We start from the raw sequence: 21,546 nt of genomic DNA, 5'->3' as shown, positions 1-21,546 counted from the left end.
TTAAAAGTGTGAAAAGCATGATGGGAAACTGTCTTGTGCTCAGGTGAGTTGCAGTTCAGCTGGGACCATCCAGCCCTTATTTCAAAGGCTTGGATTAGGCCTTTGGAAATGGGTCACTTGCACATCCAGTAAGGTTTTAGAGCAACATAAACTCCCTTCCAGACATCCAAACAGAGAGTCTTACCATCAAAATCAATTTGAATCTTATTAGGGCCCGAGCACTTACAATGCGAAGGCCCTATTGTATCTTTAGGAATTTTTATTCTTTCTTTCTTTTCTTTCTTTTCTTTCTTTCTTTCTTTCTTTCTTTCTTTCTTTCTTTCTTTCTTTCTTTCTTTCTTTCTTTCTTTCTTTCTTTCTTTCTTTCTTTCTTTCTTTCTTTCTTTCTTTCTTTCTTTCTTTCTTTCTTTCTGTCTTTCTTTCTTTCTTTCTTCTGACAAAATGAGGGCCTTTTTTCCCCTAAACATACCCCAAAAGTAACCAAATTTTGCATGCAAGCCAGGCCTGGCGAAAAATGTGATATTTCATGGTTTGCATTAATGGGCATGGCCTAACGGCTCAAGAGCGCCCCCTAGAAAACTTATCTGCCATAACCTTTGAACGGGTTGTGATAAAGACATGTGGGTGGTGTCATCAAACTCGGTATTGAGTCCTTGACCTTCATTGGTGCAAATTAGCCCCGCCCCTTCTTCTGATTGGTCGATATTTCATAGTCCCTATTTCCTGCCATAACTTTTGAATGGTTTGACATGTCGTGGGTGGTGTCATTTCTGATATGCTTATGGGGGGCGGTGGCCATGAGTGCAAGGGCCCGTTCATCGCTGCTTGCAGCTTTAATTTTTGTCTTAAGATGGTTCATTTCCACAGTTAAACATTGAAACTTTTTTTGAACAGTTTAAACTCAACAGCTTCTTTCAGGCATTGATGAACTGATAGTAAAACCGTTGAACCGCCCCAGCTGTTTAGGGTTGGTGTTGTATATTTATCTCCTGATGTTTGAAAAATATGCTGCAAGTTAAGAAGTGAAAAAGCAGCACGATGATGTGGTACTTAGCACTTTTATCTCATCGCAAGAAAAACCCTGGTTTGAATGTCGTCTTTCTTTAGTGTGGTCTACAAGTCCTCCTTTACCTGTACAGTATGAGTTTTCTCCAGACCTTCCTGCTTCTTGCCAAAGGCCAAAAACATGCATGTCATGTTTACCAGCTATGCTTAATTGATGGTAGGGTTCAGGGTGTGCTTGCATGGTTATTTCATTGGTCTCCATGTGGTGATGTATTGAGCCTGTTCATCCTGTCGCCCGGTGACGGTTCCAGGTCCAATGTTCCTGGCTTTGAAGAGAATGAAGCGGATTTAGACAATGAATGTGTAGGACATGGGTAGGATCACAGCTGGAGCTGCTCACTCAGGGGTTAAAGGCTGTGTGTTCAGACGCAGCCCAGTCTAGTCTGCACTTACAGGCAGTCATTTAGCACGTTGTCCACCCCAATCTTTCCTGCACATAAGCTCTGGGCATTGACCTTTCAGCTTTCCAGTCACATACTGACTTCTTTTAGTGGTTGTCTACCAATACTTATATTCAGTACTCGAGTTGTAAAAGAAAATCAGGGGGGATGGTGGATTTTATCATATGGGGACAGATAATTTGTGCTGATTACAGATAATATAATATATTACAAATAATAGCAGTGACCAAAACACCTGCAGAAATACTGCAGGAATGACATAGCAGCAGTTAAATGCAGCCTTCTGTAAGCTTTAAATATCCACTGGGCTTACATCAAATACATCAAAACACAACAATAAAAAACACTTTTCTGAACTTATTAATATGACTCTGTCCTTCACAGGATAAGTAAAATGGATCACTGCAAAAACTCAAATAAGAATATTTGTCCTATTTCTAGTAAAAATATCTCATTTTAGTAAAAAAAATCTTATTACACTTAAAACAATACTCATCACTGGAAAAAACAACAATTTTCAACTGTTTCAAGTAGATTTTCACTTGAAATAAGTAGAAAAATCTGCCAGTGGAACAAGATTTTTTTTGCTTGTAATAAAAAGATAAATCTTGTCCCACTGGCAGATTTTTCTACTTATTTCAAGTGAAAATTTACTTGAAACAGGTGAAAATTGTCAAATAAGTTATTTTTCTGGTGATGACTCTAAATGTTGAAATAGCAGTAAAACCACATTCATTGATGAAATGACATAAGGGATGGAAAGGGGGGATGGCAGTTTTACAGGGGGGATGATTTTTACTGTTTTTATTTCAGGGGGGGATGCCATCCCCCCTCATCCCCCCTCAACTCCAGTACTGCTTATATTAAGCAAGACTTAAAATACTCTACTGGATCGAATCAGATTAAGATACATCAAACATCAAAGAACATCTTTAATTGAAAGAGGTTTGCAGTTTTAAGAGAACTGCAAGCTGTTAAGCTCAGTGGCTGTGGTGATAAAGGTACAAACTCTGGAAATAAGTGTCTAATCTCGTATCACTCATGAGAAAAAAAAATAGCATTTTAGCTCCATCGTAGCATCCTCTGCTCTTGAAGTTCTCCTCCTTCTTCAGTGTTCTCTGTATTCTGTCCCCCCGGTCACATCTTTCCCCCTCGCCATCTCTCTCATATCCTGGGTTTCTCTCCTCTACTGTACCCAGAGAGAGGGCCCTGGTCTCAGCAGCTTCCTGTCTCACAAAAGACCCTTCTGTTTCCCCCCTCTGTGTTTCCTTTGCTGCCACCCCACCCCCTTCCTCAACACCCCTGTGGTACATTCCCTCCCTCTCCCCCTGGTGCATTCCTCATTGACCTCGGCAAGCTGAGCAGTCCTACTGTCAGCGAGAGGAACTGGGCCTTCGCTGGCCTGCGGATGCAGTTTTTGGGGGTTTTCTGTTCAGATCAAGACGGTTTAGACCAGGTTTAGACCAATATGTTGAAAGAGCCATATTGGACCAAAAACACAAAAAACAAATATGTCTGGAGCCGCAAAAAATGAAAAGTCTTATATAAGCCTTAGAATGAAGGCAACACATGCTGCATGTTTCTATAGTAGTTAGTACTGGGGGAAGATTTTTTTTTTTCATTATGCACTTCGAGAAAAAAGGTCGAAATGTCGTGAAAAAAGTTGAAATTTCGAGAAAAAAGTCAAAATGTCAAGATTAATATTGAAGTACAATCTTGAGAAAAAAGTCGAAATGTCGAGAAAAGAGTCAAACTGTTGAGAAAAAAGTCGAAATGTTGAGAAAAAAATAAAAATTTTGAGAAAAAAGTCAAAATGTCAAGATTAATGTTGAAGTACAATCTCGAGAAAAAAGTCGAAATGTCGAGAAAAAAGTCGAAATGTCGAAATGTCGTGAAAAAAGTCAAAATTTCGAGATTAAAAAAGGAAAAAGGAAAAAAAGAAAAAAAGAAAAAAAAGAGAAAAAAGGAAAAAGTAGGAAAAAAAGGACAATTTTTTTTTTTTCAAACATTTTTGAAAAAGCTCCAGGAGCCACTAGGGCGGCGCTAAAGAGCCGCATTCGGCCCCAGAGCCGCGGGTTGCCGACCCCTGGTTTAGACTCTAGACGGCGTGCATTAACATACAAGCTGAGTACTATTAGTGAAATGAGACAAAGAAGACCAAATTTATACAAAATATTAACAAGAAAAATGTAAATCTCTCAAGTTTGATGCAGGAAATGTCCAAAATGTTATATCAAAGATAAGCATGCACCAACCACTGCCAGGAATCAAACCCAGGTCTCCTTCTTACAGGTTATTTTCAGCTTGGACCCAAACATCTCTAGGATCACTGCCGTACATCTTCTAAATGGTTTGGTGATGGTTCCAGTAGGTAACGTTTGCATTCACAGCCTCTAGCAGACGTTCGGGATGTACTTTATCTCTTAGCATTGGTAAAGGGCCATGTAGCTCAATCTGTCCAGCTAAATTGTCATGTTGCGTCACAGGTCGGCTAGCCATGTGTTCGGGTTATCAGTACAGGTAGGACCCATATAACGAGTGTAGGGAGGATGAGACTGTATCTCCCCCCTGACATGGCGTCTTGGCTCCCCCTTACTGTAGCATCTTTGTTGTACACGTATCAGTGTCTAGTTGTCAAATCAAGTTCTGCTTCTGGACGTTGAAACACTGAGACGGATCAGATGTTTCTTGGTTAATACTGGTTTTAAAATATCCAAATGTCACACATCCTTCACATATAACCTCTCACTGGGGTTGTTTGCGCACTAGAAAACACTCGAGTTTATGTATGTCCTTGTTTCAGCAGCCTATTTCTTTTATAGTGTGCCCCAAACACTAACTTGGACCTTGTTAATCCAGGTGATGGGAGTTCTGTTTTTTTTTATAGTTTTTACTCGAGGCTGAATACTCAGTCAGTGACTGGTTTGGCCTGCTTATGTCTTACATACAGAATGTGGTTTAACAATGTCTTGCTTTAAAGACCTTTCTTGAAAATGATATTGCCTGGCTGACATATGAACATGTACATGTCATCCACATAAACAATGCCCTCACAGATGAGGAAGAAACCCATGCCAGTAAAGACAGCTCCGTACCACACTGGTCCTTAAACTGTGAACTGGTAACAAGCTGGACTCTTCCTCAATCTTTAACTTGAAGGACGCAGCATCATGACCTCCAAACGGATTTACAGGTCAAAACACCCAATATTTTATATGTTGCTTTTTTACTGCAGTTAATATTATTGCACTTAGTTGCCTTCAGTTCTACATTTTATGCTTTTTATCTATGGAAACAGCTTGAGCTCGTGCACCTATTCCTCTCAGCTTGTAGGAGTCCAACTAAACAGCTGGTGTGAAAAAGACCCTCAATCTTTGTGGCTCCTCCACACGTCTCTGTAACTGTCAGGAACAGCAGCGTTTCACTTCAGCTCCAGACTGACCCACCTGACCCTCCTCCGGACCTCTCTCTGTCCATCGAGGAGTGTGAGTTACAGCTGGGCTTCACTGCCCTTCATCCTTCAACCAACCACATATTTGTGATGCTTCACATTCTTGCTTCTTCTCCTCTTTCATCCTTTCAAATTAGGAAAGCTAAAACATAAGCTTGTTGTTTTTAATTAATCGTGTCTTTCCAAAAATGATCTCCTGTTGTAACAATGACGTCGAGGAAGTAATACCTTTTAGCTCTTCCTGGATGAAATATTAGAATTGTGTCTATAGTTAAGTCCCTCCAGAGTCATTTTCGTTCATATTACTAAGAAAGTGGTAAAATATCTTTTTTTGATATCAATAAAAAAAGAGGACAAAACATGGACTTTGAATTTCCAGTCAGTTTGAGATGACTCTCCCTCCCCTTCATTGTTGCCTTTTCTGTTTACGCAGTCAGCTGTTAAATAGACATATAAAACATGTATTTAGTACAGGGGTCGGCAACCCGCGGCTCTAGAGCCGCATGCGGCTCTTTAGCGCCACCCTAGTGGCTTCTGGAGCTTTTTCAAAAATGTTTCACCTTTTTTTCCTTTTTATTCCCCTTTTTCTTCTTTTTTTCTTCCTTTTTTCTCTTTTTTTCTCTTTCTTTTCTCTTTTTTTCTCTTTTTTTTCAATTTTTTCTTTCTTTTCTTGTTTTTTTTGCTTTTTTCTTCTTTTTTTCCCTTTCTTTGTCTTTATTTTCTCTTTTTTTCTCTTTTTTCTCTTTTTTTCTTTCTTTTCTTGTTTTTTTTCTTTTTTCTTCTTTCTTTCCTTTTTTTCCTCTTTTTTTCTTCCTTTTTCCTTTCCTTTTTAATCTCGACATTTCGGCTTTTTTCTCAACATTTCGACTTTTTTCTCAACATTTGAACTTTTTTCTCGAAATTGTACTTCAACATTAATCTCAACATTTTGACTTTTTTCTCTAAATATTGACTTTTTTCTCCACATTTTGACTTTTTTTTCGACATTTTTCCTTTCACCATTTGTCTTCATTCTAAGGTTTATACAAGACCTTTCATTTGTTGCGGCTCCAGACATATTCGTTTTTTGTGTTTTTGGTCCAATATGGCTCTTTCAACATTTTGGGTTGCCGACCCCTGATTTAGTATAATACTATTGCTTCTGTAATAGCAATAAATAATGGGAATAAAACGTAATGTCACACAGAGCATATTTTATTTCACTTTTGAACTGGGTTGCTGCAAGCTCCTGAACATCTTGTGTCTCCTGCACAGACAGATGTTGACAGATGTTCACTTGTGGGAAAGCGTGTGAGGACACGGATGTTGCTGTGTCAGAGTTGCCGAGGTTACACCCTGTGTTTTAGCCAGTAGGTCAGTTCGTGATGCATCCATCCCTCAGTCGCTCCATCCTTCCATCCACCTTCTCCCTCCACACCTCTGTTTTACTCTGGAATCTCCATGTGTAAATACCTTTTGATCCCTCCCCCCTCCCTCCTTCCCTCTCCCTCCTTTAACTCCTGTCCGAGCTCTACTTCTTCATCAATGGCCTTCATTCATTGCCTCTTACCCTCCGCATGCCTGTGTGCCCCCCCCCCCCACCACCGACTCTCTGCCTACCCGCCCTCCTCTCCCCCCTTCGCTCTATTCATTCCTGCGATTTTTCCTGCCTGTACCTTTCCACAGCCCGACCGGCTCCTCCCAGCCGGCAGTTTCCTCATGCGGGTCCTATCTCTCTCCACCATCTCTGGCTCTGTTTCATTTCAGTGATCTGGGCATTTAGATGCACGTCTAAATGCGGTCTAGTCGAAGCTTTAGTAACAATATTTATTGGCATTTATGTTGAAAAAGTCCATTCACTGCATCACACATGGGCTTTCAGTTTAATCTCTCTCGGTGTTGTCAGATATGGATCTGCAGTTCGGCCCAGCAGGGGTTTTAGAGCGGTGCATGTGTAAATGTTACTGCAAATGAAACCTGAGTCTCATATTTGAGCTGAAACGATTCACTTTATGGCCCAGAATGCTATATTCAGTCCCTCTAACTGCCTATTATTAGTCTGGCCGTTATACGCCATCTGAGCAAATTACCTTCTAACAGTGAGTAATTGTGCTAAACTGAGCAAACCTTGGAGTTCTCCTGATGCTATTTTAAGGCGAAGGAAGCTGCTTTCAAACTCCCAGAGAGTCATTTCTTTGTGTTAAAAGCCAGAGAATGAACAGATGCACAAAAAGAGAACTCATGGGAATGGGAGAGGAGGGAACACACACATCACATTTAGTTTATCAAACATCATCAAAGGACCTGCTTACTTAAGAAAAATATATAGTGTGCCCATACATATACTTTGTCTCGCGCACACACACGCTCTGTTATGCATTGGTTGGCATGCAGACTTGAGGGCTCGTGAATACACTCACCCCACACAGAAAAAACACACCCACTTGTGTGCACCCTCTTTCTCCCTCACTCCGGCCCATCGTCGCCCCTAGTCCTCCCTCCTCCTCCCTCGTAGCTATTTCGAGGTATGTGGTTAGCTGGGTGTGTTAGCTGGCCAGATCCAAAATCATTGACCCATTCCTCGTCTAAATTCCCCTTCTTCATCAGACTCAGTGCACGTTCTGTAACTTTAACACTCTGCACGGGTGATGCATTCATTAAACACTCAAATGCTCTCTCCCTCTCTCTGTCTCCCTCTCTTAGTACTGAGTGTGTCGGTCTGTCCCTTTTCTCTTTTTCCTCCCAGTCAAGCTCATGCTCTGATCTATTTCAGTGTGTTGTGGCTAGCAGGGTGTGTGTGCGCGTTTGTGGCCCTGCCCTGTAAAATACAGACTTTTCAAGGAAGTCAGCTGCATAATATGGCCGCTTTATTGTAATTACAAGGTTCTCCGTTTGGAAATAGCACATGCAGAGAGCTGCCCACAGGCACTTGCTGAGTCCACCTCGCAGACCCGATGCCCATCCTTCGTTCTTCCTCTGCTGACACTCTCGTCTCGGCCTCATCCATCCTTGAAGTCCCCCTCGCTTGCGTTGACCCAGATGTTGCCACACCACTCAGTCTTGTCAGCTGTACATTAGTCACCCTTTGATATTAAAGCTAGTTAAACGTGAGGGCTGTCTGACTGGGTGATTCAGTTCGATGGGTGGTCACATCTGATGGAGGCGCTCCTCTGGAAACCCCTGTGGTCTCTGTGTTCTTCTTACCCTTCAATATCAGGACAGCTAATTAGAAGGCTTTATTAATTCTGTTTTAGCTGACACTGAAACTTAATTCGATAATTGAGGGGTTCCACTTGACCCCGCTGCACCGGTTTTCCAGCGGGTTGGGCGAATGGAAGCACACTTGGATCTCTTACACAAACTGACGTGAAGCATGAACCAGCAGGCGCTTGTTTTAAGGTGTCGAGACTCAAAACCTCACGTTTCAAGTTGAACCGACATATGAAATAGATTTTTTTTTTTTGTGTGTGTGTAAATTTTATCTTTGTTAAGCATTTACACCACATGCATTGAAAGATAACTTAAATTCAGTCAGTCCAGTATGTTAATAGGGTCCAGAAGAGTTTAAGATGCATTACACCCTCACCAACAAGTGATCCAGACGTTCACCAATAATCCTGACAGCTAATTTTGTTTGTTTGCTGAATAAAGGATCGATAAAGGCATAGGTGTCAGTTATTAAGAAATTTCTGCAGCCGCACCTTTTAACAATTGAGTTTAAATAATTTTCAGATGTTGAAGTCATGCTCCTGTTTGGTCTTTTCTTTGAAATGTAGAAATCTGAATAAAACTTTTGTCAGAGATCATTCTGAAGTCAAATTCTTTCATTTAACTTTCTGTTACAGAAAATGATAATGAGATGATATTGTCACTACCTCAAACACTGTACTACGAGGATACTACGGCTCTGTATGTTTTAAAGTGCTATGTGCTGCTAGTGTAACTATTCCACCGTGTGGATAAGCTGTGTTGAACAAAAGTCTCTTTATTTAGCAAATACCTCAAATCCACACAACAATACCTACATGTCACTTATAGAAGATCAAATGCTTTAGGCTAAGCGTCTCTACTTCTCTGTATTATTATAAAAACAATATGAAAAAGGAAGAATACGCTGTTTTCAAGAGGAAGAATATGGCATAACAGAACAATGTAATCATCCGGTTGTCATCAGGTCTTAAGATGAACACTAAGATGATAACAGATAAGATGTTAGATGGAGAGAAAAAGGCTGAATGAGTGTGGAAAGTTTGGAAAGGTTGGCAGAAGATTTTCTTTTACAAGAACATGGCAGCATGGGTAAGGTCTGCTAAGTGGCCTCCTGGACTAGAGTAGTGAAGTCGCCCTGTAGCACCTTGTAGCAACTGTAAAGCATGAGGGACGGTTGTTTGGGCAATTCTTCTGCAGCCTCAGGACCAGAAATGCTTTCAGTCTAAACCAAATTGTTCTGAGTCAGATGTCAGGCCAACATTTGAAACTTGGCTGCAGTTGAGCCCTGCAGCAGGACAAAGGTCCCAACACACGAGCAAATCAACAACAGAGCTGATGAAACAGAAACAGATCAAGTTGTTATGATGTTCCAGTCAAAGTTTAGACCCCCACCTGGTTGAAATGGTGTGAAATAGTATTATAAGGGCTGTGCATCAATCAAAAACCATAAACTCCGATGAACTGAGGCAACATTGTAAAGACGAGTGAGCCAAAATTCATCACAACTCTGAGAAACTGATAACGTATCATACAATGATTGCATCAACCAGTGCTGCATGAGCTGAGCTCTTGTTTGGAATATTTATTTCTTGTTTCTTCAGCATTGTTTCATATTATTATATTATGGTATGAACAACCCCACATGTGGTGTGCACAAATGTGGACATCACATGTCTTAGGAGATAAGGTGGTACTACGATCTCATGAATTGTGCGCGGGGTGTGCCTCCAAACACTTTTTGTTGATAACAGATAATGACATACTATAAGATTATACTTTGTGTTTTCTTATTTACCTATTTTTTTTCTTTAATTTTTAAATGTAAAACCCTTAAAAACATTGTTCTTTATTTTTCATATTAAGTAATTCAAAACCTTAAAAAGAAAATGAAAGGTTTAATCTATTTTTAAAGTTGATTCCCAACAAATAAAATGATCTCGGTCCTGCAAAGACATCTTGTAATTGTCAAATTACCCTTTTTGATTCCAAAAATTGAGGCCCTGACTAAATTTGCATCAAATGATTTCATCTACAGACGTAAAACATCAAAGAAACAAACCAAACAGCGGCTCTGGAACCTTTAATCAACCAATCTTTTCCTTCAACACAGTCCTAGTCACACACCGCCTGTGGTTTAAATTTTAGAAGGAAAAAGAGTCGATCAGCAAATCAGAAGATTAGATTAAAGTGATTCAGGTAATACGCTCACGTCCTTAATCTTTGACACGTTTCAGTATATCCGTCATTGGAGTAATAACTACAAATAACTTACTAGTGTTTATTAAAGCTGTACAGTTGTACTGCAAATCAAACTGTCATCTAAAAATACAAATATCCGATTAAATGGCTGTAAATTGTTTTTTTTTTACCTTTACTCATTCATTTGAAGTATATTATGATTTAATCATCTACATTAAAAAAGAGTTCTTAATAAACCTCTCTTTCACTCCATAATACTCTATAAAGCAGTAGCCTACATTCCAGTTTGCTCATTCTGATTTATTTTCTTGATCAGCTTTAATGAAACAATAAGCTCACTTGTTCTGCTTTCTTCAGTCCTCCGCTCATATCCAGTCTTAACACCTGCTAAGAAAAAAAAAGTGATGCTCAACTCCCAATATACAAAACATCAGAGGGGAACATAACTACCATTGAGGTTTGTTTTTTCAGTTTTCTTTGCAGAACAATAAAACATAAAACCCTCTACCTGTCAGAAGTCCTAAGCTTTGTCATGCACATACAACAACAGTTCCTCGGTTACACCGTGGTTAAACAGAACTTTTTGAATTGAATGCTTTGAGACAATGTGAATAAAAATTGCGCATCCATGCAAAGCCTGGGACAAACAAACCACCAAGGTCTCTTGGGGTGTCTCTTTTTACAGCCTGTGGCATCTTCTTTCAGAACACACGGAGGCCAAAACCAAGAAGTCTATTCTCAAAAAGAAACACTCACTTCAGTGTTTCCAGAAAGCCAAAATAAAAAACCTAAAGCTGCCACACAAAGGCAGCGTCGTTAATCTTGAAGTGAAAATATCATCCCAGTACAGAGACGGCAAACAAAAAGAAACACGCTCTCAACCGTCCACGTAAAAGATGCATTGTGGATGTATGTTGCTTACGTGCACTTGTTTTTACTGAATTAAATGCACCAATATTTGGATTGAAAGTCTTCTTCTGATCTTTGATTCCTCCGTCCGTTACCTCGGTCTGCCTTTTTTTTGTCTTCTCATCTTAGAGCATGAAATTATATATTTTTCTTTTGGTTTTTGTATATTAATACACAAGTGTAGAACTGTCTGAGCCTGTTTTCTTTACAATTCCTGATGGATGCAGCAGCTTAGTTGATGGTTTTACGGAAGGATCATGCGCCGCCAGCTCCTTTCATCCTATATACGCACATCAAAGCTGTAGTTTCTGTAGGCATGTTATATTCTTTTGGCAGTCTCTTATACAAACTCATGAACAGAACATTACCACTAAGTAGAAGCTTAAACATGGCCAGACTTTCTTTTTAAAGGTTTTTTCATGTCTAGGTATAAATATGGTTGTGTCCCATCTCCCAAAGAACCCACATGTTCCACCAAATTACAATATATAAAAGGAAAATGATCTATGCAGGCAGTTTCTATCCTGAAGGTTATTTTGCCATTCAGGAAATATATTGCAGATGTTTGGCTGTTTGTCTAGTCGGTCTCTGTGTGGCCCTGAGATGGACTGATGTGTCACCTGTCCAGGTGTAGCTGCTCACTCACTGACAGCTGGGATGGACAGATGTTTAATGGTTGGTTAAAATGTGAATGTAACTACTCGTGTCTGAAATTCAGATTGGAGACAGTTAACATCTCTACAAGAGACGTTGACTGAAAAGTGGAATATGTTGAGCTTTTAAAGTTCCCCTTTGTAAATCCATTCAAATCCTGAAGACAAGCGGATGACCAAAATAGTTTCTTACTCCACCGTACAGGGACGTGCATATCAGCAAAATTATTCAATAAAATCACAACAATCAAATTTTATGGACACCTTTTTAAAAACATTTAATAATCTGATGTTTCTGGACTTCTGGTAAACAAAAGAAGATAAATATTATGCTTTTTTTAACCCTTTTACAGTTTTATTCTGTCACTACTAAGCCTTTGAGAACGATAGCGAGGGGTGTTATCTCTGTTAAATACCACAGACTGCAAACACGCCCCTCACAAAATCACATACAAATGGGGGAAATAAAAGGTAGCGAGGAGGATTAAGTGGTACCAAGAATCAAGGGATAATTATGGTTGATTACTGCTTCTGCACGTGAAGTCTGCATTCAAAGAAAGTGACTAACCATGGGTTGTGTGAAGGCAGAAACATTTAAAAGGCAGACAGCTTGGCCCATAGGAGAACTTTGAAATAGGTATATAAGATTCTTTAAAGTGTAAAGACAGGTCTGGTTACAAAAGTGACTTTGAAGTTATGAAAGGAATGTCTAATTGGTTATACAATTAAACATTATGGCTTAGTAGCTTAATGTATGCTTTGTATTCAAAGAGAGAACTTTGAAAACGTTATATATTACATATATTATACATCTTTACCCCACGATTCACTTGGAGAGACATCATATGTGCAACCATATTCTACAGACACTGTCAGGACAGATTGTCTCAGGAGTGGAGAAACCTGGAAAGGGTTGGGAGGAGAAAGGCTGTCGTGAAAAGAACAGGACAGCGCAGCTCAGGTTTGCAAAGTTTTATCTGAACAAACCCCCAGACTTCTGGGACCTTCTTAAGATCGATGAGACAAAAGATGGATCTGTAGCTTCTTTAAACACCCTACAGTGCAGTCAGTTGTCCAGGTAAACCTCTATCTTATTTCCTATGGAAGTAATATTTGCTTTTAACCTGGTCCTTCTAAAATCCACAATCATCTCCTTCGCCTTGTTCACGGAGTCAAATGTAAGGCCATCTGTTTTATGGCCAAAACTTGGCTGAAGTCCTGCAGGAAGACAATGAAGCACACAAGCAAATCCACGACATAACGGCTGGAAAGGAAAAAAAATCAAGGTGTTGCAATGGTCCAGTCACAGTCCAGCCCTCAACCCGGCTGAGGTGTGGTGCAACCTGAAGGTTACTGTGCTAAACCAGATCCCTGTAAACCTCAATGAGCTGAATCCGTGACACATTCCTCCCCAACAATATGAGATAGCATCAAAACAATTACTTTGAGTTATTGCGCCTGAAAGTCGTATTTAAAACAGGGTTGTACTTTGTTTTTAACACACTGCTTCAACATGTTGGTGTAGGTTGTTTGGCATATGTTCAAGTGAAGTTGTGCTTACTATAATATCATGATGTATTTGACCTACAGGTTTGAAAGAGGACGCTTTCTATGAATATTAAAAATAGGTGATTTGTTTTGCATATTTTGACAAAATCTTAAAATGAAAAGTAATTTTTCCAGGATATAGTTTTTTTCCCTTTCTTTGAATTTGATTATGATTATTTTTGTATGCATTCACACATTTTTTTTATTAATTTTCTTTCCGTTTTTGACCGCATCAGCTGATCATCAGAAATTTGGGACCAAGAAAGGGTTTGTATTTTTCCTACAAAGATGCTAAATCACGTTATAGCTGAGTTGCAACAGAGATCATGTTCATGTTTTATTGATAAGGCACTTCTCTTGCAACCTTAACACCTGAGATGATGCTGCAAAACAAGGTGTCGCCGGACTGGCCAATCAGAGCCAGCGAGAGACTCCGAAGGCCTGAAAGGGGCGTGGAAACTGGAGCGGACAGAGCTCTGATTGGTCGGTTTAGCGCTCAATCAGCTCAATGCGCGGTCCAAATGCCTCATCTGCAGTTTACCTTAACTTTTGTACTCGGTTTGTAAAGGTGGCCGTTACATGTGACGTAAAGCAACAGGTAAAGACGATAAAGGAAAGCACTTTGACAACCCTTTACAGTAAATTACGGGTTGTAAGATCATCAGAACTGGCAGAGAAATTGTTTCACTGTTTTTGTCGCGCCTCCTCTGGATCCGTGTCAAAACCACGAGCCACACCTGAGAGAAAGACACCATTGTTGTGTTTGTCAGCTGAAATATTTTGTGCATGACGATCATTAACACTTTCACTTCGTTTAAGGCTTTTCTGCGTGTATATTTGCGTGTGTACGTTTATCTCCGTGCCCCTGAGTTTGCTTTTACGCACGCCCCCTCTCCTTTCTCCCTCTTTGCCAACCAGCCTCTCTCACTCCACACACGCACACACACACACACACACACACTCACACACTCACACACTCTCACTCTCCGTGGGGGAAAGTCAAGAAGTGGAGAGGGAACGAGAGAAGGGAGAGAGAGCGTGATTCCAGGTCTCTCTCTGCTGCTCCCTCCACTTTGGGTAGCTACGCGTACCCAGCCTGACTCAATGGGGCTTTAGCACTAAGGGGTTAAACGTTAAAATAAAATATATTTATTAACCCCCGTACCCCTTGTCGTGTTTAGGCTTTATGCATTAACACAGACATAGGTGACACATCAAGGAAAGTCTCCGGGAGAGAGGTAAAGACGTCTCCAGAGGCGTACCTTTTTGTCTGCTGCCTCACAGAAGGTTCAGTCGGGCTCCCCTCGTCGACTGGCTTTCTGTGAGAGGATAACATCCCCCATATATCCCACATTTACAGCTCAACCAGGCCGGCAAACTACTGCAACACTATGGATATTGGAGCTTGTCCCTTCAGGAAGAAACGGAGACCGTTGCGCATGGACTTCTCATCCTTTGCCTTGGTTACCGTGGCGCTTGCCATGTGCCAAACGACGGTGGTTCGCGCAGGTAAGAAACTTTCTTATTGCCATTCACGTTGTATATCTAAATATGTTTCTCTTAGTAAGCTTTCACGTTTTGGCTTTAATGTTTTTTAATCTTCTCAAACATCTTTCCCCTTTTTCTTTTTTTGAATACGCTATCCCTAATGTATCTGAACCTCATCTATTATCGGACACTTGCGCACCTGACATGCATATTTGAGTTTTCCCTCAGAAATTAGGCCAATAATGCTCCGTCAACATGGGCCCCATCCAAATATGTAAATCTCTTTGGTATTTGTTGCGAGGAGACCTGCATATTTAGGCCTTGAAGTCTATTCTTTGTGCACTTTGCATTCCCAAAGTGTCCCTGGGTGACTTGTGTTCTTTACTCCCTCAAAAGGGTCTTGTGTGACTGGATCATTCTACCAAAAACTTGGTCATTTTTATACAATTAAATGGGACTTTGTTTCTCATCTTACAGAAAAAGAGATTTGCAATGAAAGGAACAGATATCTCGAAATCAATCCCCACAGATGTATGGTACCATTCCTGTTTTTTTTTTTTTTTTTTTTTTTTTTTTTTTTTTGTTATGCAATACTAATAAAAAAGGAAAGATATTTCCTTGAGACACTACATATTTCTTTCGGTTTTTTTTTAAAGAGAGAAAGTGTCTTCTCCGTTTACTTGACGGGCTGAGCGTGCGAGGCGTCTGCTGCTGACAGGTGTCATCCAACCAAACGTTGCAGTCAAAGGTTTAAACTCCGAAATAAAGGTGTTTAAAGTTGTTCATGTGAACTTGACTTTCCCCACTTAACTTTCATACTGACTTATTTTAATTATTAAGGGATGTTTGCAGTTTTGACAAGCTGGCACCCCTTTTTGTGCAGTTTTGTGCGTTTCCTTATCCGGAGGGGGGTATGGGACAGAACGGTGCAAGCACCTGCTCTTCGCCTTGTAGGATATCCTTTTACATCCCGAATTTTTGAGTCGTATTTTTCGTGCTGCAGGCCAGTGTCGGACTGTGCCAGCTTTTTTTTTTGTGAGAGATTTTTATTTTATTTATTTATTTTTCCATCCCTTTCCACTGTCCACGGTCCGGCCATACGCTGTGGACTGGCCTTGGAATGATCTGCACAGCAATTCTCTGACGCACCGCTAGCTGTCCTTGCGTTTTTTACACAGTGAATCCATTGATTCACCTGAATCCTGATGGGTTCAGACCGAACTGACACTTTAAATTGTACTCCATACTTTGTGATTGATTTTTCACTTCAGACATTGGCCTACTTTACATGCATTCATTCTTATTTGAGTGCAAGAGACGTGCACGTTTTGATTCCAGCCAACTTTTTTAATATATATTTTTCACAAGTGCCAGCTGTGCAGGTGTATCAGTAGTCATAATTCTCGTTTCGATAGCTTGTAGGGACAGTTTTTATAGCTCAAGGACTTGTTTTTTGGTAAATCGGCCTCCCCCTGATGTGTGTTTCTTGGCCACGTTTCTAATTTCAGATTGCGAGATTCCCGTCGTCGTGTGTATTTTGGAAGTGGAAGCCTGAGACATTTTTACTTTTCATGAATAGGTTGTTATGCGGTGGAGCTCCTCGGTCGCAGGGGTTTGGGAGTGAAAGCTTTAAGTGTCTCAGTGTATGCGCTCGGTCTGCCGCACAGCTCTGTTTGTGTGTGCGCGTCTGGACGCGCAGGGGTGTGGAAACGTAGCTATGCCTCATCTGCGTGAATGCGCCTCTGTGTGCACCACGTCGTGCCTGCTGCGCCTATAGAGCTGGGATTTCATTGGCCTTTAGAAAACCCGTGCTGGTGCACGTATGCTGATCCATCCCGCTGAAGCGGCTCTCGCCTGGTGCGTCTGCGTGTGCGTCCCCAGTGCGTTCCCAGTGCGTTCCCAGTGCGTCCCCAGTGCGTTCCCAGTGCGGTGCCGCAGCAGATGTGTGCAAATTGTTACAGCGCCCCACCCAGGCAGTGAAAGCCCGATTTAGAGAGCAGAGTGGTCAGAATGGCACATGTTTATTCATTCTTCCCTGAGAGAATACAGAAGGAGGAGGAGGGATGGATGAGGCACACCCAGCAGCCAGAGAGCAGCGGCCCCACGGAGCCATGAAAGCCCGGTTTTGTTCAAATCAGAAGAAATTCAAAAGGGCAATATTTTCTTGACATGGATGTTCCTCAAGTCCATTTCAAAGCAGAGCGCTGCTCAAAGGGCAGTCTGTCTCAGTGTGGCTAAACATAACATACCTCTGCTCTCCCTCTTTCTCTCAGTTTCTCTGTGCTGCTGAATAGACCCACTATATGAGGTGGCAGAGCATGCAGGGGCTCCACAGCTCATGACTGCGTGGAAGTGTGTGTCACGTCAGGCTGGAGACGTGTGACTCAGAAGGGCATCTCTAACCTCGTCCCCTTCATTTTCCACTGTCTCATCCTTGCCCTTGTTGTTTTAGTGATCATCTATCCAACTGCCATCTTTCTCACCCGATTGTTTCCCCAAGTCTAGACTAACCCTGAGCATAATTCCTCCACCTGGCCCTGCATTTCCGGTTTTCCATGCTGGCACAGGGAGTCTTGAAGCCTTTTTCTTTTTTCTTTTAATCAAGGTGGGCCCAACATCTGGTCATTCAAAGGGCTCATCAATTCATGACACATGCACCCTAATTCCAAAAGAAAGGCAATACCCATAAATTTGAAACTGATGAATAGAAACAGTAGGGGAGGAATCGTGCATGTCTTGGATGCCCCTTTATTTCGAAAGTCTATATTATGTACAAAGTTGATTACTCAATGTGCCATCATTAACAGCAGTGTCAGAGTTATGCACAATTGTCAGAGATATTTTATTTTACCTCAAGCCTTTAATGTTTTAAACTACCAAATGAGTCGCTCTCAGATTTGCTGCTGGCTTTGAGGCGTTTTCCCCTGAAGTAAGACCGTTTGTTCCCATCGTGTTTGCAGATTGTCCCTCTGACATCAACATTAACAACCCACTGAATTTCAACTCTAAACTTAAACACGTTTGATGTGAAATTTGTAGGAGAGAAAATAAAAAGAAAGAAGCAAAGAAAAAGCCAAGTTTTCCAGATGCCAGTTTTGGGGGAGTGGACATGTAAGCTCTGGTATCTAATGACAAGTCTGAATGCAGACTCACCTAGAATAATGCATAATTGACTCATGAACGGTGACTTTGCTCTATATCGCTACTTTTCGTCTCTGTCTTTTAGTAACTCTGTCTTTAGCAGGACAGACACGTCCTGGAGCGCTTTTGTGACATGAAAATGTACAGAAGTCAAGGCTGAGGTTGTATTTAACACCTCTGCTGCCTCAGCTCTTAACCAACACATCCACTTAAACTGTAAACTTTTAAAAGCCCTCTTCTCAGACAAAACCACATTAGCAATGCAGACTTAAAGGAAGAGTTGAGCAGAAGATAGTTGTTCTCTTTTTCCTCGGTTTTATAGGTGATGATTTAGTGGTTTGAGCGAGTGGATAATCATTTCTCCGAGACATTCTGTTTTAGCAGAACATACAAGTACGACAGGCCAGCGTGCCAACTGTATAATGACAGGCTGTCTGTATAGGATGCTATTCCTAGTCACTGTTATTTAGCTGCTTCTAGGAGGTCACTGTTGGAGGCTGCGGAGACCAGCTGTGTTTTTACATCTAATGTTAATGTACATCTTTTCCAGACACCAGTGCAATCTATCTGATTGAAAATAGTTTTAAATGCTGGCTTCGGTGGAAAGTAAAGAACCACAGGGAAACTCTTGAAAGTTATTTGGAAGAAGAATTTGGTCGCTGAAACTTGATAAATCAGGAGGATACGACATTGATTTTCATTTTTTAAACTGAAGTCTATTTCAGGAGTTAAGTTTGAAAATGCAAAATGACACAGGTCAAAGACGGCCTTTAATCAGGAAACATTAATTCTCAACTCTTTTTGAATTAAACTCGGAAGATGAATCACCCCGCACTGATACTAAGTTCCAACTTTCAGACATATTAACAGTACAGAAACTGTTAGGGTTATTTCAGTCTGAAATGTGCAGTCTTAAAGGAACATCACGTGAAAGAAACTATAAAATTATGAGCCACAAAGCAACACGTCACAACTCGTCAAACTCCTCTGGGCTCCTCCTGCGGTGCTCTGAACTCACCACTACTGAGCATTTGTTGTTGCAGCTAAATTACACCTCTAAAACCTCATTATGTGAGATGTATTTCTGATGTGGGGATTTCCAGACTGACAGCCCTCACTGCAATCACAATTATTATAAAATACCAGGCCTCTGCTCTAATGGCTGCCTTTAACTCAAGTCTGAATTGTAACGTCTTTGGTTGGTCTTGTTAGCTGCACGTTTTCATTCAAGTTGTCTAGTTTGTTTGAAACGTTTGAAATGAAACTTGAGAATGAGATTTGGGCTTCATTTTTTGAATTTGAAAGTCTTAAGTAAAACGTAATTCTTCCGAAGAAGCCAAGTTAGAGTTCCCAGCTGACTGAAGTTCTGAATACAACATGGAAAAAGGCTATTTGTCTCTATTTTTGTACATCAAGCAAACAGAAGAAACAAACTTCTTGGCTTGGAGCGTTCCCCGGAGTTCCTTTATCGCTGCAGAGCTGAGGTGTGCAGTTTGATCCGTCATTGCAGACACGCCAGTGACTTTTGCAGTAGTTTGTAATTTGGGCCCTTCACCAGCCCTCTTTTCACGTGACAGTACTTTTCAGGGAACCTCTGACTCACAGCTGGTCTGTGCTTTGTGGCACCCAGAAGGTCTTTGGGTGTCAGCATCCACCCTCAGACCCAAACTTGAGCCCTGTGGCCTGCAGTCCTGAAACCACAGAGGACCAGAGTTTGATGCACGCTGGCATCGTCAGCGGAGGGCATGTAGACCAGCACAGACCAGCTTAAGGTACACAGGGACCCGCAGTACAGTAAATACTGGCGGTGATGCACAGATAGATGTGCAATACACAGTGTAATGAGTAAGTCAAGAAAAGTTGTTATTTTAATGATACTTTAATGTAAAGAAAAGCAGAAAATCACAGGTCCGTTCTTGCCTGTGTAGAGGCGGTCGTTACTCAGCAGGGATGCATTTAAGGTGATGAAAAGGCTTATGCGCTTTAACGCTTTATCAGTTTTTGATTTCCACTTGTAAAGGTGCTTTTTAACGTATGAAGATAGAAAGAATGTTTTCTCAGACCCTTTTCATTTCTCCTGGGAGCATATTCATGTCAAATACACGTGAGGTGTTCAGTTCGCCAACCTCATATTTGTTATGCTTTTCTTGCAGTCATTTAGCAAAAAAACATGGTTGTATATTAGTCTTTTCTCCCCCAGAGCACTTTGCCCGACACCATCAAACGGTGGAATATCCACCTGATAAACACTGACAAACCAAACCTTTGGTTTAAACCATATAAATAATGTACATTTTAATAACTCCCTCTGCGCAGCGTGGATACCAGTAATGGGTTTTCTGTCTGTGTACACAAGGCATTATAAATAAATCATAAATATAGAGCTCCATGTCTGAAATTATAACTTGCACTCATGCTTCTTACCCTTGCGGCTGGCTGGGTGGATGGAGAGACAGATGGCGACGGAAGTTGTGACTAAATCAAGTTTATCATGCTTTTTTGGAGAGCTGAAATGTTTTTTCCTTTTCCCATCGCAGCCGGTTTGGGGAGTAAACAGAAATCCCAGCATAATGCAAAGATGAATTATTGCACTTGTCCTTGTATGTGCATGTGTGCACTGATGGGAGTGCATCCCTCTCGCTCTGTCCAACAGTGTGGTTGTTGTGTTAAGGTGAGAGGTGAGGGGTCAACGTGTCAGCTGGAGTGTGTGTCTGGTATTTGACACAGCTGTGCCAGAAGAAAAAAAGGCACACACACTCAGATACGTGCAGATACATAATGCTCACACATTAATTCTAACATTGAGCATTTAAAGAGAAAAAAAATACATAATTTTGAGGGGTTTTTTCCCGAAGTGACCTAGACGTTTTGTAATATGTAACATGAATATGTCACCCAAATTTCTTTTTGTTTTTATACTTTTTTACAATTACAGATGAGTGTCTCAGGTTAGATTTATGAGAATAAGTGAAGTCCTCTACTATGAAAACTTCCTCAATGATCCTCTCTGACATTATTTACGGGTCAAACCTGCGTGTCCAGGTGTGTGTGTGTGTGTGTGTGTGTGTGTGTGTGTGTGTGTGTGTGTGTGTGTGTGTGTGTGTGTGTGTGTGTGTGTGTGTGTGACTAGTTTCTGTCCTGACTGACACCGTTAACGTCCCGGTGTTGATTCAGCCTCCTTCAGCTCCCTCTAGTGGCGGCTCTGCGGAACTGCAGGTGTTGTCACAGGCGCGTCCACTCGTCCATTATTTTTAATTTTTTACAGGGTGGCTGCCACCATGGATATTTTGCACGTGTTTTCGCATCAGGTTTTAATAAGCTGGTGGCCAGTGTTTGAGCAGTTATGTTTTTTTGTTTGTTTGGTTTGTTTTTTTAAGAACTGAGAAGGCTTTAGGGGAACAGCGACAAGGCTGTTTCAGTCAGGGGCACCTGTTGAAAATATTTCCGCCACCCCACAGTACACAGTACACAGTATACACAGTACACAGTACATAGCACATAG

The 21,546-nt window shown here is 41.1% G+C and overlaps 1 protein-coding gene across 6 annotated transcripts in view; it reads left to right on the top strand.

The window, feature by feature from the left end:
• Positions 1-14,369: 14,369 nt before the first annotated feature.
• The window catches only part of col11a2 (collagen, type XI, alpha 2), a 51,588-nt gene continuing 44,411 nt past the window's right edge, over positions 14,370-21,546 (top strand). For 5 of the 6 annotated variants that reach the window (XM_061741415.1, XM_061741414.1, XM_061741413.1 and 2 more), the window contains exon 1: positions 14,370-14,924. In XM_061741415.1, coding sequence (XP_061597399.1) covers positions 14,807-14,924 — 118 coding nt within the window. In that variant the 5' untranslated portion in view covers positions 14,370-14,806. The remainder of the gene's footprint in view (positions 14,925-21,546) is intronic. The other variant, XM_061741410.1, reaches the window with a different exon arrangement.

This window comes from Cololabis saira, chromosome 15 (genome assembly GCF_033807715.1).
Source record: "Cololabis saira isolate AMF1-May2022 chromosome 15, fColSai1.1, whole genome shotgun sequence".
In the NCBI taxonomy this organism is placed as follows: domain Eukaryota; kingdom Metazoa; phylum Chordata; class Actinopteri; order Beloniformes; family Belonidae; genus Cololabis; species Cololabis saira.
The sequence above is the reverse complement of the archived record's forward strand: the minus strand, read 5'-3'. Positions and strand labels throughout refer to the sequence as shown.